Here is a 27,291-nt window from a genome sequence, read left to right on the forward strand (position 1 = left end):
ATTAAAATGCAGCACATTTTGTTGCTGAGTCAAACTTTCCCTAAACTGAGAAATACAAGTACCTCTTCATCATTGTTTAAACAAGCTGTCAGCTGATTTCTGAGCTGCAGTTCTCTTTCCTGTCCTGCATTAGGATACTTCTTCATGTGGTCAGTAAGAGCTAAGGGTCATTACTCTGATGTTGCTGCTCTGCATGCTTTGCTCTTATTTGAGATTTTTTTTAATCCTGTGTATGTCCAACTTGTCTACCATGTACTTATATTCATCCAACTATCCATTTTCTACACCTCTTATTACAGAGGGTTGGAGCCTATTCCAGCTGTCACTGGGCAAGAGGCAGGGTACGACCAGTCTGAAATCTATTAATCATCCATCAGCTACACAGTTTATCCCATTTGGGGTCGCAGGGGGCTGGAGCCATTCCTTCTGTCATTGGGTGAAAAAGTGGGTACACCCTGGACCGGTTGCCAGACAGTCACAAGGCTAAAATCCACCAAAGATAATACGGAGGCCACATTACTTCATATGTAGGAAAAATACAGACACTTAATGACGTGTTTTGTCTAAATATGTGTCACAGCAACCGGAGGGCCTCAGGCACTTTTGGCAAAACCAGGGTACCATTAAACTAGAAATGTTTTCAATTTAATTCAAATGCTCCCTTGATTCAATCACACTGAAGTAAAGTAGTCAAACTTCTCCTAAAATCAGTGTCTGGCTTGTCTCAACACCTAAACTTGCCTGTAGATTTAATGATAAAACTGAGTCATACTGCAGTCATAGTTTAAGACTTGCTTCATTCTCATTCTCTTGTCACCTGTGAGTGAGTTACGCAATTTAGGAAAGCCTTTAGAGCCTGTTTTTCACGAGCATAGAAAAAAATATTAGCATTTAACTTCCACTGACATAAAAAAGTAAATAATCCAGTTAATTGTTGATTGTGCATAAAGAAAGAAAACAGCAAAATAAGCACATGAAAATATTTGCTTTACTGCATTTTTTTTCAACATTTAAAAAATATGTTACATTCACCATGGCAAAATGTTGCATTTAATTAGTTGTTACATGAAAAGACAAATTCAGGAAACAATGATTTCAGCTTTTAGCTGACTTTAAGGCATGTGCAGAGTATGCCATTAAAATGCCCAGTAAACTTGTCCAAGTACCCTGAACTTCTGCACAAACTGACACAAAATCATTCCTTTCCAAGCTCCAACTCTTAATCTCCACGCTGAACAGAGGAACTTTTTTTGTGTTCGTATTGCACTTGGAAAACTTTCAACTCTTCAGGAAAATGCAGCAAATAGTTGAAGTTTGAAGTCTGTTTCAGACAAGTGATGTCCCTTTCCCAGCATCCTCCCTGAGTCGTTTCATCTGCAGATGGGACAGCTGTCAGCTGATCAGTATGATGTCATCATTTTCAGGAGCTCTGCAACAACATTATAATTTAAAAAAAAAAAAAAGCATTAGACATCTTAAGTCTCATCAGCAGAACTATACAAACATGCTTTGATACGTATGTCATCAGTGAGGTCATGTCAGCAAATATGTATACAGTGATTTAACAGTTTAAACATTAAAGTGATGACACATGTTTACAACTGAGGTGTGTGGTTCACAATTTTCCAATTAAACCTGTCCAGCCCTACTAGTATTTCCCAGAGTAGTTTAATTAAGTCTTTACATCCAACAAGTCTTAAGAAGACAGAAGCTCACATTTGGTGAGACTGGCAGCTGTTTGTGAAGTTCCTCTAAACTGTATGCATAATATTTACCCAAGTTGTCAAGACAATCCCCAACACACAGTACCATAGTTGATTCCAACAAACAAACCCGCATAAGCATGTTTCTTTATTCTCTGGATTTCCACCTGCATGAAGGGTTTGTCCACGACAGGAAGAAACACAACAAAAGGATGCCAGAAGACGTCTGGATTTCTGATTGTGCGGGCTGGTTGTCAGAATAAATCTTCAAAACAAGCAGTTCCAAAATGATAGCCTTGTCACCACTCATTTTGAACACTTCCTTGTGTTTATGCTTAAGAGAAATGGCTAATTATGCTTCTTTTACATCAAATCTGTGAACGTTAACACATGTTTTCTGCATCTTTATGACATGCCATGAGCAGCACATTGTATTGCGGGGGCTGAGGTTATCTCAGACTCTCGGTTTCACAAACTGCTGAAGCTGTTTAAGAATGTGAATGTATGTCACAGAGAGAATGTGTGGAGGGATTCTCTTGGAGAGCAAAACCACTTTGAATGTTCATGTCAGTTTTATCACATTTGTTCTTTGTAATCAAATTTCTTCCATAATAGTATTCACTTCGAGGCTTGGCTTCTTTATTACACTGTTCAATTATAAACAGGGAATGAACTGCAGCAGATGCATTTAACTCTGGGCTTTGTGTACAATAATCAGTCATTTATAACACAGACATAATACATTTTTGCCAATAAAACTTGATATGCTGGCCTCTAATACATTTTAAAGGGGGGACTCTTGGTTCTTAATTTTCTTTCAAACTTGTTGACTCAGGATAGTACAAGCAGGAAGAGGCTAATTGTAAGCAGATGAAATTTCATCCTGTAAGACATTACAATGTTTGCTGATCTAATTTAGTAAGCACAGCAAGACAAATACACTAACAAAAATCTAATTTGGTCAGTTCAGAGGCTGCAAATGACTGTAATTACAGAGTCCTAATGACAGAAAAGCCAGCCCCCGCCATAAGACCACTGGGGGTTTAACATACATCTCAACAGAGAAGATGCAAGTTTTTTCTGTCAGTTCAGTATTATGTTGCACGATTACCCGTTATTACAAAATGGGTTTGTAACCGAGACTACACTTCCTTAAAGAGATCATGAAAACTTGATGGCGGGGTGATCAAAATGGCAGTGGCGCACGAGGGCAGGCAGCAGAGATAAAGAATGATGAATACAGAAGGAAAGCTCTGTAAGGAAGAAGCAAAGAGCTCTTTCTGTAGCTAATAAAAGGGGTCTGGCTGCAGACCATACACCTCTGACAGCCTCTCTCACAGATTGTTCATCTTCCGTATAGCTCAGGAAGGAGGTGCCACAAGTTGCTGGTACAATGAATTTCCGATTTTCAATTTTTTGAACTATGACTTTATTCACAGTTGATGTCTGTCAGATATGTTCATGGAAAAAAAACAGACTGCAAACATTACATACCAAACACTTCATAAATTAAAAAAAAAAAAAAAAAGTTCAGAGGTCTGAACCAAGCGGCAACCTGTGGTCCTAAAAAAAGAAGCCAATGCGGAAGTGAAAAAAACTGCAATACAGCAAGTGTCCACTTGCGGCTGGCTGCAGGAAGACTGAAAGTCTTGTCTGAACACCTCCTGAAAAGCTGTTTTTTACACTAGAAATAAACTGGTTAACAGCCTGGTTAAAAAAAACAAACGTGTCTCATTAGCTAACGTCTTCATGTCCTCTCACTGTACTGAGTGAATTTTTTTTTGTACCACAGTTGTTTAGATTATATTTAGGAAAATCCTCATTGCTCACTGATTGGCGTGTTTCATTTGATTTACAGATAGCTTGACAGGCAGAAGCTAAGTTTCTGTCAACCCGAATGCTAACTAGCTGACAGGAAGTTGGGCTTAGTGGGTGGGCCATTATGTTGATCCAAAGTTTGGTTGAGACCGCAATTTCAATATGGAAGCTGCCGCAGATTGGCTTCAAGAGCTGTTCGAGTCAGCCTATTGTAAGCAGACGGCTAATGTCACACAGGCTTTGTCCTATTTATTCCACAGTCTATGGTCTAATCCAGGATTATAACCATTTTAGAAGTAGTTAAATGAACAGTGACTTGCTTCAGCTTTGTTAGCTTTTGCTTACGTTAAAATAGCTAGGCCAGCAATACAATTAAGTAACTACATAAGCTAATGGAGCTAAACCAGCTTAAGCAACATGAATTTGAGCAAAAAGTAAAAACAGCCAATGTAGCTACACCTGGCATAGCTACGTAGATCCATATCTACATAGCTGCTGTGGGAGTTTAGCTTTAGCTACATAGCTATGTAGCCTCACTATCTATAGCTGAGTTAACTTTAGCAACATGAGCTTTAGCAAACATAGCTAAAGGCAACATAGCTATGTAGTTATTTATCTACATAGCTTATGTACCTGTATTGTGAACTTAGCTTTAGCTACTTTAGTTACATAGCTATGTCATCTATAGCCAAGGTAACTTAAGCAATGTGAGCTTTAGCAAACATGGCTAAAGCTAATTTAGCTATGTAGATAGCGTATCTATGTAGCTTATGTCACTGCTTTGTGAATTTAGCTTTAGCTATGTCAGCTACGTAGCTCTTTAGCTAAGTTAGCTTTAGCAATTTAACATTTAGCAACAGTAGCCAAAGCTAACAAAGCTACATAGATAATGCATCTACATAGCTTATACAGCTGCTTTGTGAGCAGAACATTAGCTATGTAAGCTATTCAGCTCCTTTGTCTACGTAGCTTATATAGCTATTGGAGCTACATAAGCTGTATTGGAATGTTTTCATAGAGAACAAGCTTTTCTCCCTCTAAGCAGACTGTTTACTTGGCTTCATTAAGCGATTTGTAAGGAGATTTTGCAGGTCAGGATTTTAACTCCTATCTTTTGATATCCTTACCTTAACCCTTTCCCTAACCCTAAACAAAAGTTGGATCTAATTTTATTTCAAAAGTTTGAGTGTTCATCTCCATTCTGAGGTACTCAGATGAACATCTGTAGCTAGACTGTCTTGAAGCTAATGTGTCTGAATACATTTTTACAGAAAGTAAAAACATTCAATTTAATTTAATTTCAGAAAATATTTGTTTGGCTGCAAGTCACAGCCCAATTCTATGTGACTGGCTACAGTTGTTGCAAATCGAGGATAAGCAATCTTCCTGAACAGTCAGTCAATACTCACATACAACATTAAGGAAACTTCAAAATGCAGAACTAAAATGCAGAGCAAGACACCGCAGACTGGTGAAGAGAAGCTTTTTGCTGAAGTGGTTTTAAAGTTTTAAATGTTTTCATTTGTTAGCAACAGTCAAAAAGAGGAAGCAATTACCTTTCAATAAGCACCAAGTTGTGCAAAATCTCAACAACCTAATTTCCAATTGGATGTAAGAGTTGCAACTAATTATTGCTACATATTAGGAAACTATTGTCAGAAATGCAACTGATTACAGACAAGAGGGTCAGGAAGGGATCAGAAAGAGTCAATAAAGACTACCTAAATAAGGAATCTCACATGCATACTGGACATTTATTAAGCTACAATGAACTCCACATCAAAGACAGCTGGGTTTATGATACTTCAGTCAAGAAAGTCTTAAATTCTACCCCCCATGCTTTAGTCAAACTTTTCTGGCTCAAGTTTGAATATTGACTGTAGCCTGTTTATTTGGGAAGCAACACAGCAGAGAGAGCAATGGCTTGGGGGTGGGGGGGCAAAGGTGGTGGGTGCTTCTCTGTGTACAGCCTGAGTTTCTCTGTAATCAGCCCATCACTGGGTGTGTCTGCATAGCTCCCACCACTAATTTCATTGCTCTCAGACCACGTAAGCCAGAGCCAAACCACAGCGTGGAGGAAACTCCACTGCAGTCTGCTGCCTGCTGATGATAGAGATTGGCTCATAGAAAAGGAATGAGCAGAGAGCAGAGATGTATAGCTAAAGCCAAGGTCTTGCTTTGGCAACATTGTTTAATTAAGGCACACTAAGTCTCCTATTCTGTAATTACACTGTTTGTATGATGATTCTTCACTTGTACTCTAGCAATTAACTTTAACGATGTCTGATAAGAAGAGTGATAAAGGGAAATCGTAATGTAATATTACATGATAACTTCTTTGTTTTGTTTGTTATTTGAGCTAAACTGGCACCCGTTGTGTGTTAACATCTGTGCGACACTGCCCTCTACATTTAACCAACATACACGTGCAGAGTGCAGTGTTTAGCATGTACACCATACTGCTTTTTTCAATAGAGAGCATTTTTCTGATGATCTGAAAGAACCAATTTTCTAACTTGACTGTACTGCAGTTGTAACAGTAGTCAGTGCTGTAGCCGTCTGGATCCAGGAATTTTTTAAAGGATTCTGTACTATTGGGAGATAGGGCTAATGGCCGAGGTCTGTGCTGTTACCACTTTAACACCAGGAGATGGTGGACATGAGTAACTTCAATCCCAGCAGCATTTTTTGGTGTGTTTCTATTCAAAGTTTTGGAGTTTATAGAGTTCGAAAGAGGCACGCCCAGTCGAGGAGACGAGTTGGAGCGTAACAGAGAGAAAGACAGTGAATTGTAGTGAGAATACTCACAATGCTGGGAGGAATAGAGGAATATTCACCCTCTGTCATGACTTCCGCATATAGCAAAGCCAATGCTTTGCCTCACCGTGTCTCCACCCCACCGGGGAGAGAGTATTGGGTGAATTAGATTTTGGGAGTGATACGGATTACCGTCTGGATCCAGGAATGTTTTTCAAGGATTCTTCACTATTGGGAGATAAGGCTAATGGCAGAGGTCTGCGTTCTCTGAGTGCTTTTCAAGTTATAAATGCATAGTTTCAGTTACAAATATCCAAAATGATTTTGTGCCTTCTGCTCGACATATAACCCATATATAAGTGTAAAACTGTCTGATAAGATTAGCCTGAAAAGAGTAAAAGTAAATATTACTGCATCATCGGTTGTCTTTACATATCTCAAAAAAGGGGGGGGGGGGGGGGGTGTTTACCATTGTGTAGCATCCCCTCTTCTTTTAACAACAGGCTGTATTCCTTTGGTAAATAAGAAGACCAGTTGCTGGAGTTTTAGGAGAAGAATGTTGTCCCATTCTTGTCTAATGCAGGATGGGAGCAAATGTTGATCTAAAACCTCCATATACTTTTCAGTATTGATAGAGCCCTTCCAGTTATGCCAGCTTCCCACACTATAGCCACTAACTCAACACTATACATCAGAGGCTTTTGAACTGTGCGTTGATAGCAAGCTGGATGGTCCCTCTGCTGTTTAACCCACAGGACACAGCGTCCATGGTTTCCAATAAGAATTTCAGATTTTGATTCATCTTATCACAGAAAAGTTTTCTGTTTTGTCTCAGTCTGTTTTAAATGAGCTTTGGCCCTGAGAAGACGCAGGTGTTTCTGGATCATGTTTACATATGGCTACTTCTTTGCATGATATAATATTTGTGGACAGCATGGCCAACTGTGTTGGCAGACTGTGAGTTCTGAAAGTGTTCCTGAGCCCATGCAGTGATTTCTAGTACAGTACAGAAATGCAGTGAGACATGAGGGCACAAAAATCCCAAGCATCCAAAACTGACCTTTGGCTTGCCCTTTTTTCACAGAGATTTCTCCAGATTCTCTGAATCTTTTGATATTATGTACTGTAGATGATGGGCGATTCAAAGTCTTCTAAATTTTATGTGGCGGAGCATTTTTCTGAAATGTTCCACAATTTTTAGATGCAGTTTTTCATTGATTGGTGAACCTCTGCCCTTCTTTACCTCTGAGAGACTCTGCCTCTCTAAAATGCTCTGTTTAAACTTGTCAGTGTTACTAACCAATTAAAGGGTTAGGAGTATTAATTGGTTAAAATCCTCCTCCAGCTGTTTTTCATTAGTACCACTACCACTGGAGTCTTTTGTTGCCCTGTCCCTTCTTTTTCAGATATGTTGCTGACATGAAATTCAAAATTAGCTACAAATTTCATTAAATGGTAAAAGGTCTCATTCTCAACATCTGATATGTTGTTCACGTTTTATTGTGAATCAAATATTGGTTTATGAGATTTGCAAATTATTGCACTCTGTTTTTATTAACATTTTATACATTGTCCCTACTTTTTTGGAATAGAGGTTGTTTTTGGTACAGAGAAAACACTCTAGGCTTAAATATTTTTTAATAAAAAAAAAAAAAAAGACTTACATGTTGGCTGTCAGAGGTCACGAACACACCACATGTGAAGATGTCAATTTTCTACATCAGGAAGAAACATGTTCACAGTCTGGTTCATAAACAACTTTGATCTGAATCGTTGCCTTTGTAGGCACACACTGTGTGGAGGGGGATTTCTTTAAAGGACCAGTTTGATTTGGTTTTAAGAGGGATTTTAAGAAGTTTTGCGCGATTAGGGGCATGATGGCTGATATGACCGAACAAGGCATGGGGTAACTGTTTATCGGGAGGCTTAAGCTTTACCTCTTTGTCTAATACTAGAACCTCCAAAAGTTCATTTGGGACAGTGTTTTCAATATGGCAGCTGCTGCAGATTCACTTCAAAAGCCAGCTTTGGGACATTAATGGCTGATGCCACTCAATCTTGTCTGAGGCTTTCTAAAAATCTAAGATTCAGCTTAAAACATGAATCTATTTTTTCGGTGTTTTATAAATGTAAAAATCTAGTGCATTTCTGCAAGTGTTGTAAACCATGACATCGCTTCTGTTTCAGTGATTACAAGTCATCTTTATACAGAACATCATCCAGGTGTGACTGTACGTGCAGCAGGGTGTGTGAACTGAAGTTAAACATAATGAAAGCATGATACCATGACTGTAAACAGTGTTGTACCTCTGGCAGCAGCAAAGCACAGAGTGTCTGAACCGGACGTCTGTTTGACTGCTCTCCTCTGAAACAGGAAAATCTTTCTGTTCTTTGAGGAACTTCTGAAGGTCCGTTAACGGGAATCCCTCCTTTTGATATCTCTGAAAGTGAAAATAAAAACGTAATTCAACAACAAATCTTAAACTCATTAAAACACTAACGAGAAGTTACAGTATCTAAAGTGGTTTAGTGCCAACACTTCAAATGAGAGGGTTTAGACATTTTTCTCATAACTCCATTATTTCTTTGTCAATTGCAATATCTAATGATGACTACTTTGCAAGGGTAAAAAGGGTAAAAGTTATTTGACTCTAAGCAAATTTGACGTACAACTTGTAAATATTATCAACTGATTTCTTTTTTTTCAAGATTTGCAGAGCTGGACTGACAATCCTGCATGCAGGGCATTTTCTCAGTAGGCTGGTATGATTTTCTTTTGTGCTAAACACTGGCCCATGGCAGTGGCAGCAGCAGGTTTTTCTCTGTAATGACAGTTTGTTAGGTCTGCATTTTGACAGAGATTTTATTTTCTTAAAAAAGTGCATAGATTTTATGTACTTCAACTTGAGTAGGGATGATGTGTCCACCATACTCACCTCTAACCACAAGTTAGTCAGTATAAATAGAGTGAAACCACACCATTCGATGTGTCTATGCCACATAGTAACTCTGAGCTTTGTAGTGGTTTGGCAGGAAAAATGGGGTTGCTCTACACATGAATGCGGACAAAGGAATAGCGCAGTTAAATCATATTCGACTTATTATAAGGGGTTTGAGAAAAAATGTCCAAATTTTCTTCCCTGTCCAGTCCTGCTGATGCCTAAAATAATAATTCATCATCAATTATTACCAAATCATTGAATAATTCATATTTAACATCTCAGAGACTAAGGTGAGCACTGTATCTCTCATGGATGTTTTATTCTGATGCACCAAGTTGTCTGGTTCAGTTTGGTTTAATACACTTATCTGCATTTCTACAATCAAAATTTGTAAAAAGTACCAAGGAAACCAATCCGTACCATCCTACTTTTTTGGCACCTTTCTGTTTGACAGCGAGGTATACTTATCTGACCCTAAAGGGTGGAGCTAGGCACAGTGTAGTCCACTGATTTGTCAAAGGTGTGGAGGGAACTGGAAAGGGTTCCAGTGTTCCATTAAGGGTACTGTTGGCTGTGAAAACGCCAGCATGATCACAGTATAAAATACCAAACTGTATTAAACTATACTGAATCAAACCAGACCACTTGGTAGAAAGATACCATTGAAGCCCTGTTACTAAATCCTCTAACATGGGTGGAGACATTTGACATGTACCTTGATGGTCTCGTAGGAATCAGTGATAAGTGCGATGAACAGAGACAGCACCATGTAGATGAAGAGTGAGATGAAGGAGTAGAGGTAGGCCCGGCTGAAGAGCCACACCAAAGTGTTTTTGTCCTTCAGCTCAGCGAAAGTGGTGAACATGTCATCCCCGTTCAGGAGGGAGAACAGGCACTCAGCAACAAGACTCAGGCCTTCAAACTAGAGCGATGGAGAAGAGGACATCAGTTGAGATTTAACTATTAACACAAGGGCCATGATTTAATCAGAGAAGATCTGAGATGGGTGCCAAGCTAAGACAAAAATGTATTACACAAGCTTGTTTTAATCATCTGTTAAAGGCATTACAAAAGGGTCTGTTAGAACTTTTTTGATAGGACAATTAAAGCTTTTTTTTATTATAACACATAGGGCTTTGGGCAACTATGATTAGCCAGATCTGTAAAATGCTCTCACTACATTGTGATGAAATTAATTCTAACAACAGTGAGATTAAACACTAAATATTTTACATTTTTACTTCAACACTACACAGGTCATCAGATTAAAAAAAGCTTGTTGATAGATCCAAAACACTTTTCATTAAGCAGAACGACAAAAAGGTTAGGAACTACTTAGGGACAGTTCTGTTGCAATCCACTTTAACAGGTTAAACAGTATAGATAATGAGTGAATGTATAAATGCAAGGTTTTCTTGACCTTTCTGTCTTTCTGTTTTATCCTGTAAAATTTCTAACAAGCATCTTATGACTTTAGATTTAACATAATTTTCTCTTTTATGTAACCACTCATGTACCAAACAGGAATCCCTCCAGATATAAGGATACAAATAAGTAGGAGTTGCAGAAACATGATAGTTGATGGGGGTTAAGTGATAAAGTAGAAAGACAAACAGAGAGACAGATGGCTGAAAGGGAGAGACATTATGAAAGAGTTCCAGCCGAGTGTGATAGTATCTAAACACAACATCCCGCTGAGACCGTATGGATTCCAGGGCATAAAACTTGAGGACGTGTGGGATGGAGAGTCTTCGAACATCCTCTGTTTATCCCTACAGTAAATACTCAGAGGAGCCTGAGAGGGCTGACGGCTCACTACAGGGGACACCCCAAGCCACTTCAAAGTAAATACAAAGGAGTATCAGTTGTCTGTTGTGTTGGGAAAAACACAGGGAACTGAAACTTGTTTAACTCAAACTGTAAGCAGAAAAACAATGCAGGTCTGGTCACTTTCACTTCCAATGCCTGGGTATTAAAATTTTTAAATACAATAAAACTATTCTTGTGGGTTGCACTAGAATCATGTATATTCTCACAGATTAATGTATCTTTCACAAACTAAAGCAGAAAGAAAAAGCACTATTTTAATTTGCAGTTCTCCCTACAAGCCTAATGAAATCCGAACTAAGATTTTGTAAGCATCTTCAAATAAACTGACCTAAAATGTTCCTAAACTCAGCCCACAACTTATTTACAGCACTTCACCACTTTGATTTAATGTTATCAACACTTTTATTTGGTCACATACCCCAGGCCGGGTGATCTCAGCCTACCTCACATCTGGCTCTCCTACAGTACAGTACAAGAACTGCCTTGTTTAGACACCTCCTACATGCACAGACTTCCGTAAATAATTTATCCTAACAGGCAGAGACAGATAAATACACACGCAATTTATCTAATTGCACTTGCTATCAAAGATGTGGTCTTCCCCATACCCAAATGCCCACCTGTTTATACTATTACATTTATCATTTAATTCACTATGTCACTTTCCTTAGTTTTTATTGCTTATTACTGCATGTAATTTACTGTAGCTCCTGTAGTTTTAATAAAGCCTGACAGCTTAAAAGGAGTAGTAAATGCTCAGCTAATTAAACCCTGTAATTTTAATGTGACCTGGGGGTTTATGATTCTGAATATGGAAATATTATGCCCCAAAAGTGAGTAATGCAGATGGGACATTTATTGTATGTAGTGCCCCATAGTTTCCCTTTATTTTCTGTCACCTCTTTGCTGTCCTTTGTCAAAAGAAAATGAATCCCACCAAAGAAAAATGATCATGTTGATTTAAACAAGCATAAGGCATATTAGTGTCTCTGTAGAGCAACACTTGTCCTACTGTAAGATGTTGAAAATGTGGCTGCAAGGGCTGAAAGCCCCTCCATTTGATGCATAAGATTTTATTGACTTAACATATAGTGACATCTAGTGGTTGTCTGAGACTCCTGAAGGAAAAGCCACGTATTTGTCTTACTCGAGAACAAGAAATCAAAGTCCATTCCGCAGTTCCGTTGGTTAGCAGGATGCAATGTTGAAAGTGTTGTGTTTTTATTTATGAGTAGAAAAATGACCCTTGGAGGAAGAAGACTAGTTTATTGATGTTTTTCTCGCTGCTACTGACTTCATCTATGAAGAAATTAGTCATTCATGTTTTTTCTTCCTCTTTTAAAAATGCTGTGACATTCAAATGTGAACAGTTTGCATTGTTTCTCCTTAATATAACCTGATTCCTCCTGTCAGCATTTCTGCAGAATTAATATGAGCAACGTCAGTAATAATAGTTCCTCTTATTTCGCCCAGTTCCCTGCAAAATCCAGACCAGCATTTAATGGTCTGTTCGCTAATCTACACATTCTCTGTTTTGCCCTCAAACTAGTAATAGAGTTACCTTCTCATGGTACGGCCCCAGGACAATCCAGCCACAGAAGGTGTAACCCAGGTAGATCATGCCAGCACAGCAGCAGAAACGGAGGACTTTAGGGAAGGCTGCTTTCATGGTCAAAATTAAAACCTAGACACAGAGAAATTATAAAGACACAAGGTCCCGAAATCATGATTAACTTTATTTCAGATATTTTCAAAAGTTTTCAAAAACTACAAAAGGTATATTAAAAGACTAGAAATAGGGCTGTCAAGATTAATTAAGTTAATTGTGATTAATTTAGGTGAACAATTAGTGCACTATTTTTTTATCCCAATTAATCGCATGCTTTATTATCCCCAGGGTTTACCTGCAGTCACAATGATGCAAAGTAAGTCCACCACTGCTCCTTAATGTCTCATTTCACTTTAAAAAACTCACAAACAGCTCAGTGGACAAGTCACAAGTCATCTGAACCTTTTTAATGATCTCTTATTTCATTTTCAGTCCATAACAGGTTCCCTTTTTTGTGTTTAAGCTGATATGATAAATCTTTCATCTACCTCTAAAAGCAGGTCTTTATCCAAACAGGAAGTCAATTACCCTTAGTTTAAAACTGCAGGAAAGTCCAAAATGAGACCAGAATGGTTTAAAAGGCAAAACAGTTAAAATTCAAAATAAGTAGAAAGGACGCGATTAATTACAATTAACCACAGAACCTATGTGATTAATCACAATCTCAGATTTTTATTATTTGACAGCCCTAATAAGAAAATAAAGAGGACACATTAATTTTTGAGAAAAAAAGTTGAAATAAAAAAGGAGATTATCAAGTCATGATTTTACAAATAATAAAACTCTTGAAATATTAAGTTTGAAAAGTTGCAAATTTTGACATTGTAAACCCATAGATTTACAGTTTAGAAACTCATACACTTAAACACCATTATAAAGTTGTACATTTACGAGAAACAAGACAGCATACAGTGGCTGGATAGCCCCAGTTTACAGAAATGTCTCTTCTAAGTTCAGACAATGATGATGATAATGTGAGGATTCTGGGCTAAAAAGCATTTCCTTATTGCTCAGTCACAGTAAAATTTGAATTTGATAAGGCTATCAAATGCAAGAAAATGGCTTTATCTGGTATGACTGTCTCCTATGTCATGAGCTGTTTTGGACTTCATGATTTCACAAATTCTAAGTTTTGGACTTGAACATTTAAAGTTTTTTTTCTCATTAATTTGTGACTTCTTAAACTCCAAAATTCTGATTTTTTTTCTCTCTGAAATAAACATTCCCTTTTTATTTTTTAAGAGTGGTCTCAATACACAATAAAAAACAGAAATTCTTATAGTTGTAATGGTGCATGTTCAGACTAAGCCATTACAACAGATACACTGTATTTATCATTGCCTTAGAAACACTTATCATTACATGAAACATCGCTATATAACAAAGTGTGATCTACTAGTGGAAGCTGTCCTGTTGCTGTAGCTCATTAACATTAGGCTGCCCCCACACCCACCACTGAGACATGCTGCCCAGCTCTGCCTGCAGGGGCATTTACTAAACAGTGGACCACCATTTATTTCAGGGGTGAATTTTACATCATAAGAGAGAAAAGCTGTTAAAAGTGGTCTTCCCGGTCAAAGCTAAGACTGATCCCAGAATGTTTTATAAGTAGCTTGCAGCCCAAAGTAAACATGCGCAGTATTTTTACTGAATAAAATCCTCAATTCAAAACACGAAATCAGCAACGGAGCTGGGTGGAGCAGAGCAGTGTGTCTCTGTTTGTCTTCTTTTGTCATTGTTTTAAAAGCCCCCTGCTGTGTGTTAAAACTTTCAATACAATGTAAAAAATGCCATCTTCTTCATATCTTTTCTTTAAAACAACTCTTCTTTGTCTTTGGCTTGTTTACTTGCTCCTCTAGAGAGATTTTTAATCTTTATTACTACAACACCACATCTGTACATCCTTTCACTACCTGCAACACAGATAATGTTTATTCCAAAGATATCTACAAAAGAAAAAGGTTCAGTGACTCACATTGTATTTCTGGAAGTATCCCAGGTACCTGATCACGCCGACCCACACCATTAATGTAGACGTTCCCAGAAGGATACTGCACACATCATAGCTGGTCAGACTCTGTGAGGGGAAAGAAAAACATCAAAAGAACTTCAAGAGGGATGTTTGCTTTCAGTCGTACAGAAATTAAACTGTAGTGAAGCCAAGCAGGATTAGCAAATATTTACAGTTCATGAATGTGGCACAACCACGTAACTTCACACAGAGTTAGGAAAAGTTATATTTTAGCTCAACTTGTGATTTAAACAACTGAAAGTACTGATATTTTGTAGCAGGTGGCAGGTGTGACATGATTAGTGTGGACTGTTTAATATGACTTTAGGTACAAAGTAGAGCTGTAAAAGAGGAACATCACTTAATCTTTAACCAGAGACGACATGCTGGGGCATTTTGCTCTGACACAAGCATCTCACTCAGGGCATTTACAAGACTTTTAAATTTAAATGTATGTATTAACAAGTCTCTACAGTGTCTGAGCTGTTTGGCTCTAAAGTCCAACACACACAGTCACACTCTAGGGTTTCTGTTTCTGAATTATGTAATCAACAACTGGATGTAAAATCAATGGTGATGCCACGCTGTTACTTCACAGGGTAATGAGGGACATCAAGATTGCTTAACTGTATCTATTACTTAACTTTATTATCACAGCCTTAAAGTAAATGCATACAAAGTATGTTTCAAATGTAAGATTTATGCCTCTCCTTGACATTTTTTTATTTGACGTATGCCATATGATAGAAACTCTTTCCTTCTGGTAGGTGATGCGAAGCACTGTCTGCCACAACAACCTGACATGCAAACCATTTCTTTCCACAGACTGCAACTGACTGGGAAGAAATACAAATACTTTGAAAGTCTTGTAAATTATGCAAAATGTTTCATAATTTAAGATCATAATAATTTTAGCATCATTAGCTATTACTCACCACAGTACTACTGTCATAAATAGGCTTGTAAATATCAGTTTTTTGTTTGACCGCTGTAGTAGAAAGTTTAATGTTTATACAGTACGTAGTGAGCACAGTTTATGAAAGTCATATTATTTGCATGTGAGCTTACCTTGCCATTTGTCAATAAAGCTGATTTTGACTTAGATTCTGTTAATTTAAGTCTGTACAGAACCCTTCTCTCTAAGACTGAGGTAAAGTGCCTATTAATATATATATTGATCTTATAAATCAGTCATAGTCAATATAATTTGGCTTTTTGGGCCAAAAATATTATATTAAAAACCCTCTCTAATGTCAAAGTGAAAACAGATTTCTACAAAGTAATGACAATTAATGAAAAATATGTAAGGTCAAATAAGTGCATAAATACTATAGCTAATCAGTGCTTGTAGTCTCACAATAAGTGAAAGAGAGATCGCCTGAGTGCAGTGAATGTGTCTCAAGTGATTATAGTATAAAGACACCTGTGTCTGGGAGGTCCAGTCACTGGTTCATCATTATTTCTGGCTACCATTAAACCATGAAGACAAAAGAACACTCCATGCAACTCAGAGAAGAGGTTATGGAGAAGTGTAGGTTAAGGGATGGATACAAAAAAAATCCAAGGCACTAAACATTTCCAAGAGTTCAGTTAAATCCATCATCAAGTAATAAAAGGCATATGGCATATGTTTAAATCTGCCTAAATCAGACCATCCTCACAAACTGATTGACTATGCAAGAAGGAGACAAGAGAGAGACACAACCAAGACACCTATGACTACTCTGAAGGAGTTACAAGCTTCAGCAGCTGAGATGGGAGAGATTCTGCATCAAACAAATGTTTCCAAGGTTCTTCACCAGTCAAAACTATGAGTTCCAAAAAAGGCATGTGGGAGACTCCATGGTCAAGTGGTAAAGTTCTTTGGTCTGATGAGACCAAAATAGTGCTTTTTGGCCATCAGACAAGACACTGTGTTTGGTTGACACCAAACACTGCACATCCCCACAAACATACTATCACCACTGTGAAGAAAGTGGTGGCAGCATCATAGTGAGGGGATGCTTCTCGGCTACCAGTCCTGAAGTGGTGTGATTTGCAGCCAAAGGTGCATCTACTAAATACTGACTAGAATGGGGTGAATATTTATGAAAGCACTTATTTTACATTACATATGTTTATTTAATTGACATTACTTTGTAAAATTCACTAATTGACACTAAACAGTTTTTAATGTTTTTGTCAAAAAAAAAAAAAAAAAGCCAAACTTTATTGACCATGAAATTAACAGGGTACAACATCCAAGGGGTGAATAATTTTCAAAGGCACTGTAAATAAGTAGATTTACCTTTGCTTGTATTTCCATCTTAAGTATGGATCCAACTATGGCCAAGAGGTCGCTGATGATGACTAACACGTACCAGCCGTTCAGAAACTCTCCCTGGTCATCCTCACACACTTTACGATTGTAGTTGTCATGCAAGAATCTGGAAAACCTCTGAAAATAAACAAAAAAGTTCAGTCTCTTATTGAAAAAGCCTATGGAATCGTGCCAGATTAACTGATGACTTTATTCAAACTCTAGATCAGTAGTCCTCAACTTGTCAGGACCCCCACACCCCCTTAATGAGAAATTGTGACTCAAATTTACTGAATAAAAAGTGCAGTTTTGAAAGAAAGTATTTTCTAGGCTCTATACCTTTAAAGGAAAGGACCATGGATAGCGTAGGAAATCAGAAATAGAGGCATTTATGCATGCATACTTTTTATTTTACTCTATTTCCTGTCATAATAAGCAAACTTTGGTTTAATTAACACACGTCAGGGGGAACCAGCTTTGCTATCCCAAAATAGCAAGATAAATGAGTCAAGATTTTGAGAAAACAAGCAATGTTTACTTGTCATCATGGCAAAAATAAACTCCATGGATGTTTGTTGCTACATCATAGACTTTTGCCACATTCTTTTACAGACACACCTGCTGAGAACCACTGCTCTAGACTGACTACATTATCAGGACAGAGACAAAATGCTAGCATCTCTGCCCATATGGTTTATTTAGCTCAAGAGGAGAAACCTGAAAGAAAAAAAACTGAAAATGTCAGAAATGTCTGACAAACCAGAAAGTGAACAAACATTGTAACCAGAGACTGCTGATGAGAAAGACTGACAGAATAAGATTGTCACATAAACAAAATATTCTCGTTGACGTTACATTGTGATTAGACTGATCAGCTGACCTGTAGCAACCTGACAGCCAGCACGATGGAGCGAGAGCAGAGCACGGCTGACGTCAGGCAAACAAGGATGACGAAGCCGTCAAACACCAACAGATAATGTGTGTTTTTCTGAGCTGAAACACAGACCAAGTAAATGTGAGTCTATATGTGTGTTATCTCTTACATAACTCCGCAACACTCTACTGATAACTAAGAGTTGACAGGAAAACGCCCCAATAACAGTAAACAGTAAAAAGCGGAGGAACTGAGGGTGAAGTTATAAATGGTTTAGATGAAAAAAGCAATACATTACAAAACACAAAACTACATTTTAATTATCAGTATACGTGGTTCACAAAAAACTCTTGATATACCACAATATGAATATTTTTGTCCTGAAATTCTTCCTGTGTGCAGGAGCGTCCTTATACTTGAGGTTATTTTCACTGTATATTCAAACATTACTTGATATGAGAGACACAGAAAAAGCTGAAATCAGGCAAACTGCCATTTATTCTAAAGAAAAGCGGCTTTAGTTAATTAGTTATTATATTAGGTGGCATTTTCTTTCAAAGTTCATGGCTAATAGATAATTTGTTGTAGCTCTAAATTGACCTCTATCTGTATCTTTCGAATAACCTAAATGCACAAACAACCTTGGATCCCTTTCTCCAACTCGTATTTCTGCTTTATGTTTATACCAGCAGTAGGTTAGATAACAACACTTTACCTGTCCCAGATATCTTCCAGTCTCGACAAGCACTGCTCTGAGCGTCAGTGTCCAGGAAGATTTTCACTTTTCCACTGTGACACTGGTTATCAAATGTTATCTAAGAAAACAAGATCAGGGCAATAAAAACATTAGAAACATATCTGGCTTATCATTTATTGCTATGTCAAAAGGTTGTTGCTATGTATGATGTTGAAAGTCTCAGTCTCTCAGTAATTAATCAAAATATTCACCTGCTTTTGTTGCCTCATTTTAACACTGAAACAAACAGAAAAACACAGCTGAATCGTACCGTAACGTAGAAGGTGTAGCAGTCAGGTAACTCTCTTGAACGCACTGTCTGAAGGTTGATTCCTTTCAGCTGGAAAGTTATTTTGATGTCAACAAGTCTGAAAGCAAATTTCAGGAATTTAATTGTTCATTTGAAATAAGATTAAATGTACATGGTTCTTTTTCCAAATATAATGCATTTATTGAAGAGTGATAGGTAGTCCAATACCTGTAAAAGTCCAGATCAAAAAAGGATGAATTCTGGGTTTTCCATAGGTTTGCAGTCTTTGGATCATGTTTCATACAAACTAGGAGAGAGGTGACAAGCATAGTTGAGTCTTTCACTTCTCTAAGGAAATAATAATGGATTTTTACAGACATATGATAGGCTGATACTTCTAAACTCATTTTAGCCAGTACCGATACCAATATATATGTTGGTATTGTATCTGCTGTATACCAGTATGTACTTATCTTTTTGGCTGACCGCTGAGGTCAGCCCTACACATGGCAATGTCTGTGTCTGAGTAAGTAAGTAAGTAAGTAAGTAAGTCAGTCAGTCAGTAAGTAACTGACTGATTGAGTGAGCCTAATTCATAGGCCATACAATATAGAGTTACATTTGCTTGTACTGAATGCTGGCAGTGATGGCTGCCCCCACTGTGTTAACTAGAGCCATACATACAGAGTTGCACTATGGACGGGGTTTATTTGTGCTGAAAGCACTCTAATGGCTGCCTCCACTGCTGTAAATACTCAGATATAGCTCTAACATGGCCTGTGTTTAACCAGAACTAGACTGCATTTCTGTATGACAAAGAATAAAAACAACCCTATAAGCTTTTCATGTTGGGAAAGATGTTTTCACTCCTCTGCTGACCAGCTTTGGCATGACTATGTGATAGTTGAGGGGGAAAGGGTAACTTCTTGTGCTTGTATACAACGACTGCTAGCCAAACGTTAGCTTAGCCTTAGCCAGACCAACACATTTCTTCATCACAGTTAGTGCTGAGAGCAACACGGAAAGCTTTCTGCATCAGAAAATGATGCTGTCGCTCTTCTGCTGCCCTGCTTTGGCATGATCATGTGAAAGTTACAGGGGAAGGGTTAGTTGTTGTATACAGCTAATGAATTGTGTCCCAACTAATGACGCCATTAGCTGGGACTGAGGCGCAGTGGAGCTTTTGTCTGAACCAGACATTGTGTCTAAATCCAAACGAGAGCAGAGAGCAACACTGAAAGTTTTCTGTGTTGCTCTATGGAATGACATGGCTTTCCGATCATGGCGGTGGGCTTGTCCAGTATAGTCTGGTGTTAGCCATTAGCTGTTAACTTGGATGTCGCTGTAAGACTGCTGCTGTTCACTCCGACCTGGACAGCTGTTCTTGTACTTGATTCGGACTCGTGATTTGAGACTCCTGCACAATCGCCGATTTTTAATTTTTCTATCATGATCTCCTGTCCCCCTATCACTTTTTTCTCCTATCGTCCCTTTTCCTTTGACCGTTTGTGCGTCTTATCACAGCAGCATCGGCTGCTCTCCTCTCATCCTCGTCTGCTTTAATGCTGCATAAGAGTGACACACACAAGCGTGACACTCATGTACACACCTACAATTAAAACACACGCTAACATGTTGGTAGTGTAGACTCAAGGCTTCTGTCTGTTGAGGGAAAAAGTTTCAAAATACTGGAGGATAAATAGCAGAACTTTCTCCTCTTAAAGCTGTTCATGAAATGTTCATGAAACCTGCTGCAGTTTTTATTTTGTTTTAGAATAAACAGTTCATTAACAGTCAGTGTTTTATTGTTAGTATAAAATTACTACCATTAAAGACTTTTATCTGACAGAAACACATTTAATCTCCAGTGACACTGTCAGTGAAGTCTGACACATGTCTCAGTAGAGTTTCATATGTACACAGAGAAGAGCTTTATTAAGAGGAGAGACAGAGAGAGAGAGATGACAGCATGTAGCTATATACATTTAAGTAGCCACAATAAATTTGGCTCACAAAAAGTAACAATAATGACAAAATCCCTGTGCCACTAAGGCATTTCAGCAGACATCCCAGATAGCTGCGGTCAGCCATATACTAGGTTTTTACCTAGTCTTGTTTATTGTAAGGAATACCAAGTTTCCCCAAGAGAGGCTGAGTCAAGCAGAGCTCAGAAAGGAGCGGGGGAGTAGACAGACTGGTGTTGTTTAAAGTTTTGGGCTTTATGCTGTGCTCCATTTACCTCAGATGTTGGAGTTCGGGATAGCGTCACGCCTGAGTTGAATGCCTTTCATTTGCTACAACTTTGTAAGTCTGGGCACTGAAGCTGCTCTGACTTTCCAAGTGGAAATTTCAAGTTCAGGGTGCACTTTTGATGACATATTCTTGGAATTTCCAAGATTAAATGGAATTCACCATTAATCTAAAATGTTCAAGGCTCATGGTGGGCCTCCTTGAGTGTGTGGCGCCCTAGGTAACCCAACTAAACCCGATGGTACAGTTGAAAATTTTGTTTAAGGCCAATATATGATTCATACTGCCAATATCTAAGGTCGTTATATCAGCTGTAAATATCATTAAAAAAAATTCAATTTCTGCAGATATCAATATATAATTTTTATAAGCTGATATCTGCCGATTACAAAAGTAATGTTATACCCAGCAATATTGTGCACCCCTAGAAATATACACATTTTTTCCAATTTTCTGTTGGTATTCAATGGGAGTAATACATCTGTACTCCTATTCTAAAGTCAAACTAAAACACAGTTGAAGTCCCTGTAAACTGAAATCCAAACTTTGTGCCTTAACACTCTAGATATGTGGGAATAAGGTTGCTGTAAACATGTGAAAACACTCAGATCTATGTGGTACTGATTTTTGGATTTAGACCAAGAAAGATGTTCACAGGAAATACAGGAACCCATGACATCACCTGTGTTGATGGGAAATTACCCGCCCCCTAACGCTACAATGGCATAAAATCACCGAGCAGTTCATCTCAATGCAGTCTGATGTTAGCCGATGTCACTGCCTTCATTGAAAGCCAGCTAAATACTGTTTTTGTTCTTTATGAGATAAATTTCTCAAATCTATTGGCCACTGTGGTCTACAGGTTATTAGACGTATCATAACAGAGAGATTTGTACCAGAAAACAGTAAATTAATCCCCAATTTCGGTCTCTCTTCTCTGGCACAGAGCCAGGCAGCTGTGCTCTGACCAGAAATATTTTTGAAATTTAAGAGCATCTATGTACTTATAAATGGGTGTGGCTTCAGCTCATTAGACAGACACTCCCACACCATCCTATAACAGACTTTACTGCCTCATTTTTTCATGATTTCAAAGCTTAATTTTATAAACTTAGAGATGTTTTTCATTATTACAATTTGGTCTGGTGGTTTATAACACAGTGGCCTGTCATACAACAAACCTAAAATAAAGATTTTTTTATCACTTTCAGCTTCTGAGCCCAAAAACCTTGTTCTTCCATCGCTTGGGGACCAAAAGAGCCTTTTTGAATTGGTTGAATATGAGCCATTATTCAAAGCAGTTCCTGTCTGCAGAGACACAGAGGGCCACATCACAGGTTCTTTGTCTCTATTTCTCTCTATTATGAAATATTCAGGCCGCCTCCACCATTCAGACATAAACAGTTTGGCAAAGTATGATGGGACGCAGAACAGCCTGCCATTGGCTGTCACAGCCTATGTGACAACAGTTGTAGAAAAACGATACTGTGGCTAATGCTAAGTTAGCAGTACAATCTATTAAAAAACTGATTAAAATAGATAAAAAGTCATTCAATATCATTGTTACAGTTGTCAGTGTAATCTTTAAATTTCAAAATGTAAAGTGAGGCACAGAATAATCATACAACTGCTTTTGATGTGGTTTCTCATAACAGTGGGGGTTCAGTGAATCAGGTTGTAACATCATAAGAAAGATGGTCTATCATTAATTTCATACTTTTTGTGTGGTTTTTTTTTTATTTCTTTGCCGTTTTAACCATGTACTCAAAAACCATCATCATGTGGTACATAAGTATGCAACAGACATTTTGACAACAGAGCAACAATTAAGTCTGATTGTGAGCCATCATTGCCCCAAAAATGTCTGGTGGTTTTTCTGATAAGCTAATAAGTTCACAATAAAAAATTTCTCTCTCACCTCTTTCCAGCTCAGCATCTATGTCATAGGCCTCATCTGAAGGGTCCACAGTACCTCTCTTGTAGTACTCCTTACAGATTTCAACAGAAAGCAGCTTGCCATCATCATCCTCAGCGTAACTGATGGGACCCACGGAGAGGCGGCCTAGCTTGCTGTACTATATGAATAAATATGATAAGGCTCAAGTTAAATGTCCAGTCAGGGGGTAAGAAGCGGCAAAATGTATTGCACACAAAGTCTGGTTAATGTCTCTTTGACAGTTCAGCAGAATAACCAGATTCTGGTGGTTTTTAAAACACACCCAGTATGTCTATGAAAACATAAGCAGCCCTGTTCAGTTTCATAATCTGGTTTTCATCATATTTAAGATCTGGTGTTTATATAAAACATGAGAAATGCTGTTTGACTGATCACTTAAGACAGCTGCTTTGTTATTGTCTGTAAATTCTTCAATGATAATGGTTTTTCCATACTTTGAGCCCATACTAAAAATGTTTACATGAATGACACATAACCAGGAATCCACAAAACAAGGAAACCAGAGTATTTGGAAACATACAGAGTACAGCAATGTAAAAATCACCAAAGATATCAGAGCTACGAGATAATATAGAAAGGACACACATTATAAATGTATTTTATATTTGTTAATTTTAACAACTTAAAACCCTGTTCATTTTACATTCTTGAGCTCCAATTTTGAAAATCTTTAAGGCCAAACAAAGGAAACATCTAACAGTCATTATAGCCTATAAAAGAGAAAACTTAACCTTTTACTATACTTCTATCCTATATCTCTACATTACTGACCATCAACTGGCAGCCTGAGGACCACATTAGGCCCTCCACAGCTTTCCATCTGGCTCCCAGAGGACTGTTTATTTTTCAGTCTACATTAAGAATGTGGACAAGCTGTTATTTCTCTTTAAACAGCCTTAAAACAAGCGACAGACAACATGACAGCTCCAAAAACATGCAAAAATATCTCAATCGCCCCCTTATGGGAGGCTGCAGCATAGGCAACAGTGACTTAGTGTTAAAGGCTAAAAATGACATACATTTGGGGAGATATTTATCAGGAAATAAAGTACATAATTTACCTAATTGGAAAATCGGCCCCCACATAAGAAAAGCTGGCCTTTGTACAAATGTACTTGATGACCCCTGCTCTACCTTAATAACTTAAGTTCTAATTGGACCTTATTAATAAAGCTACATAAAGAAAATATCAATATCTGCAGTGCTAAATTACAACTGTGTAAACAGTGTTTATGTCAACACTGATGTCCTTGTTACCAAGCGTCAATCTTAAAAACCAAACAGACACCTCATATTAAAAAAACAGGAGATCATAAAAAGGAATGAAAGCCAAAGTTAAAGGAAAAGGTGTTTTATAACTTTATAAACAATAATTAATCTAGAAATTTTAAAGATAATAGTAGACCTGCTCAACTTCAACACCTAATATTACCTTTTTTAATCCTCTCCATTTAATCATTGTCTGCCATTGCCATGCATTTATTTTAGCTGTTGCTCTACCTGTGGTCTCTTTCTGCATCATTTCCCCTCTATCTTTCTGCACCACCCTTTCCTCTAAGCATATGCCTCTGTTCTTTTTCTGCATCTAGCTTGCATCTAGCTCCATCCCCTCACACCTCAAACAACGCTTTGCTAGTTGGCTGTTCAGATTAACTCTAGTTCTACTCAAGGTTTATTCATGATAAAAGAACGTTTTTCCTTGCAACTGTAACTTTGATAAATGCTGCTTAGTGTTGAGGTCATGGTGAATTGATGGTAGGACAATCTTTATAAATAGCCCTGTGATTGACTGGCGACCAGTCCAGGGTGTACCCCGCCTCTCGCCCAATGACAGCTGGGATAGGCTCCAGCCCCCCCCCCCCGACCTGGAATGGAATAAGGGGTATAGAAAATGGATGGATGGATGGACTATCTTTATAAATAATACAACAAAGAGTAAAGTCTAGACCTGCCCTCTATGTAAAGTTTAATGAGACAACATTGCTTATGAATTAGAATGATACAAATAAGGCCGACTGATTCAGATGAAAATCTTTTGAACAATAGTGGTTGAAGGCAGGCATGAGGCAGTGTTAGAGTGTGGGATGTTAAACTTGCCTGATCCAGGGCATAAAACAGACTATCATAGACTTTATCCTGGCTGTAGACAGCGACACTGTAGTCGTCCTCGTCCGCTCCGCTGTAGTCCTTCAGAAAAAGGTTTTTCAGAGCCATCGTGTTCTCCTCCTTATAGGACACAACCAGCTGGTTGTTGAGGCCGAAAAGGATGAGCTTTGGAGAAAACAAAAGCAATATTTTGAATTAAAATTACAAGCTCAAGACCATAATCAAGGGTGACAGTTATGTAGTATATGGTTTCTGTTTGATATAGCCATTGTTTGGGTTATTCTGAAGTCTTATAATCCTCTGCAATCTGCCCTTTGAGACAAAATAATTTAATGTCTGTAGTTAGAGCTGAAATTCTAATAGACTGTATTATTTGGGATTGTGGTATGATGTCCATTGGATTTTATTTCTAATTTCTTAACTTGTAACACTGATTTAAAGAAGACAAAATTGATAGACTTAAGTAAAAAGTGTCAATGAAGTTTGTGTTCATTTAATTTTTTTTCTTTTCTTTATCCAAAAATATCCTTAGGGAAGAGAAACAACAAATTCATATACTGTCAGTATTAACCGCACCTTGTAGAGAAGATGGCAGAGTTTGGGTGGTGCATTTATTTCATCATCTTTTACTTGAAATAAACAGGCACTCTCCCTACTCCATCTGAGTAGTCAAAATGTGCGTTCACAAATATCCACACTAACACACTTTTACTGGCTTCCTGTTTTGGAGGTTCTTGGAAGCAGTTTCTGGGTGGATCATCATTGCAGGTCTTTCTTAACCTTCAGTAATCCCTCGGTACATACTTGTGTAGTGATCATGACGATTTTTAGGATCTGCACCCCCAGCTTCCAGGGTAACTGTCGTCTGGCCCGGTACTTCTCACATGGACTCATGAAGTAATATTTCAGGTCATCTCTCAGGGCCTCCTCCTTGATAACCTCATGAGTTGAGACAGAGCTGAAAAATAATAAAGTTACATGAGCTTTAACATGGGCAAAAACTTTTAGCTACCTTGATTTTTGAGTTCATTCTAGTATGAAGAGGCCAGATTGCAGCACCCTGAGAGAAAAACAGAAGTGAAAGCAAATACTTCATGATCAACACTCGTGTTTTTCTCCAGAGCACCAGTTTTGTCATCTTTTAGAGGAAGAACTCCCTGTACTGAGTACACTGACTGCATTCATACCGCTGCCTGGGTTTAAGTCCAAGGTTAGCTCAGTGTGTGCACTCCCAATATTTTCCCTCTTTTTGGCAGGAGCTCACTCTGACTTCTGACACAGTACATCTCTCCTGCTACTCACTTATACTTTTAGTGTCTCTTAAACTAAACTTTTTACAGCTACTCCATGTTTAAAAAGGTGTGTTAAACACCTGCCAGGAAGTTTAAACTGGTAATGTATAACTGAGGCTGTGTTCAAAACGTGAGACAAATATGTAGGCGTTTAAAGGACGGTTTAACGGCAATGTTGGCGCCGTAATTTCATGATAGAAGGAAAAACTAATTTTAAATTTGGTAAGTGAACTTTTCAGAAAAAAATTCAACCCAAGTAAAGAAAACATGCTCCCGCGCAACTTTTGAACACCTGCCACTTTAAAACGACTTACCTAACGGAGTTGCTCCTGTCCAGGTATCGGTTCAATAATTCCATGATTACCTTTCCGCGTGGACACGACACTTTATCCAGTACGTAGTTACACTGAGGCTGACAGGCAGCAGACACTTACAGCTGAAGGGACTCTTATCAGCCAAGAGTCTGTCCGCACGCGGTGTCCAGGCAGCCAATCAGGAAATGAGCTTCAGGCGGAGCGCACGTTCACAACCTTCAGGGGAGTTATCCAGGAAGTCACCAGGGGGGCTGGTGCCCAACACAAAGAAAAAGAAGATATACCTTCTCGCAAGTTTTCTATTTATTTAATACAACATAGAGTAGAAGCACACGTTTTTTTTTAAACTAAATGATAAGCAGATTAAAAAAGAAGAAATATATATAATTCTTTCATATTAGGCGTTTATTTTGATCAGCAATGACTTTTCAAGAGGTTAACATTACAAACTAAACAAGGTAAACACCTGAAATCAAAATGCAAATTTTAAGAATAAATAAATATCAAATAATTAGGGATGTATATTATTGGTAAGATATCAGC

The 27,291-nt window shown here is 38.0% G+C and overlaps 1 protein-coding gene across 1 annotated transcript; it reads right to left on the reverse strand.

Moving 5' to 3' along the window:
- Positions 1-973: 973 nt before the first annotated feature.
- mcoln2 (mucolipin TRP cation channel 2) lies at positions 974-26,933 on the reverse strand. Its single transcript, XM_041790727.1, has 14 exons — positions 26,749-26,933; positions 25,947-26,100; positions 25,134-25,307; positions 22,998-23,154; positions 19,058-19,136; positions 18,851-18,947; positions 18,559-18,658; positions 17,850-17,962; positions 16,958-17,107; positions 14,635-14,736; positions 12,612-12,734; positions 9,936-10,142; positions 8,586-8,719; positions 974-1,429 (listed from the first exon to the last, which is right to left on the reverse strand). Exons 1-14 carry the CDS (start codon positions 26,790-26,792, stop codon positions 1,393-1,395), a joined length of 1,671 nt encoding a protein of 556 aa, XP_041646661.1. The 5' UTR covers positions 26,793-26,933; the 3' UTR covers positions 974-1,392.
- Positions 26,934-27,291: the final 358 nt, after the last annotated feature.

The sequence above is a fragment of the Cheilinus undulatus genome, linkage group 7, assembly GCF_018320785.1.
Source record: "Cheilinus undulatus linkage group 7, ASM1832078v1, whole genome shotgun sequence".
NCBI classification, from domain to species: Eukaryota; Metazoa; Chordata; class Actinopteri; order Labriformes; family Labridae; genus Cheilinus; species Cheilinus undulatus.

Excerpts from the sequence above, each read along its gene's own strand:
- mcoln2 (XM_041790727.1), bottom strand. The coding sequence starts at position 26,792 with ATGGAATTATTGAACCGATACCTGGACAGGAGCAACTCCGTTAG. Across the intron at positions 17,108-17,849 it reads TGGCTGTCAGGTTGCTACAG|AGGTTTTCCAGATTCTTGCA; the intron begins GTCAGCTGATCA and ends GTTTATTTTCAG. Across the intron at positions 14,737-16,957 it reads AGATGGAAATACAAGCAAAG|AGTCTGACCAGCTATGATGT; the intron begins GTAAATCTACTT and ends TTCCCCTCACAG.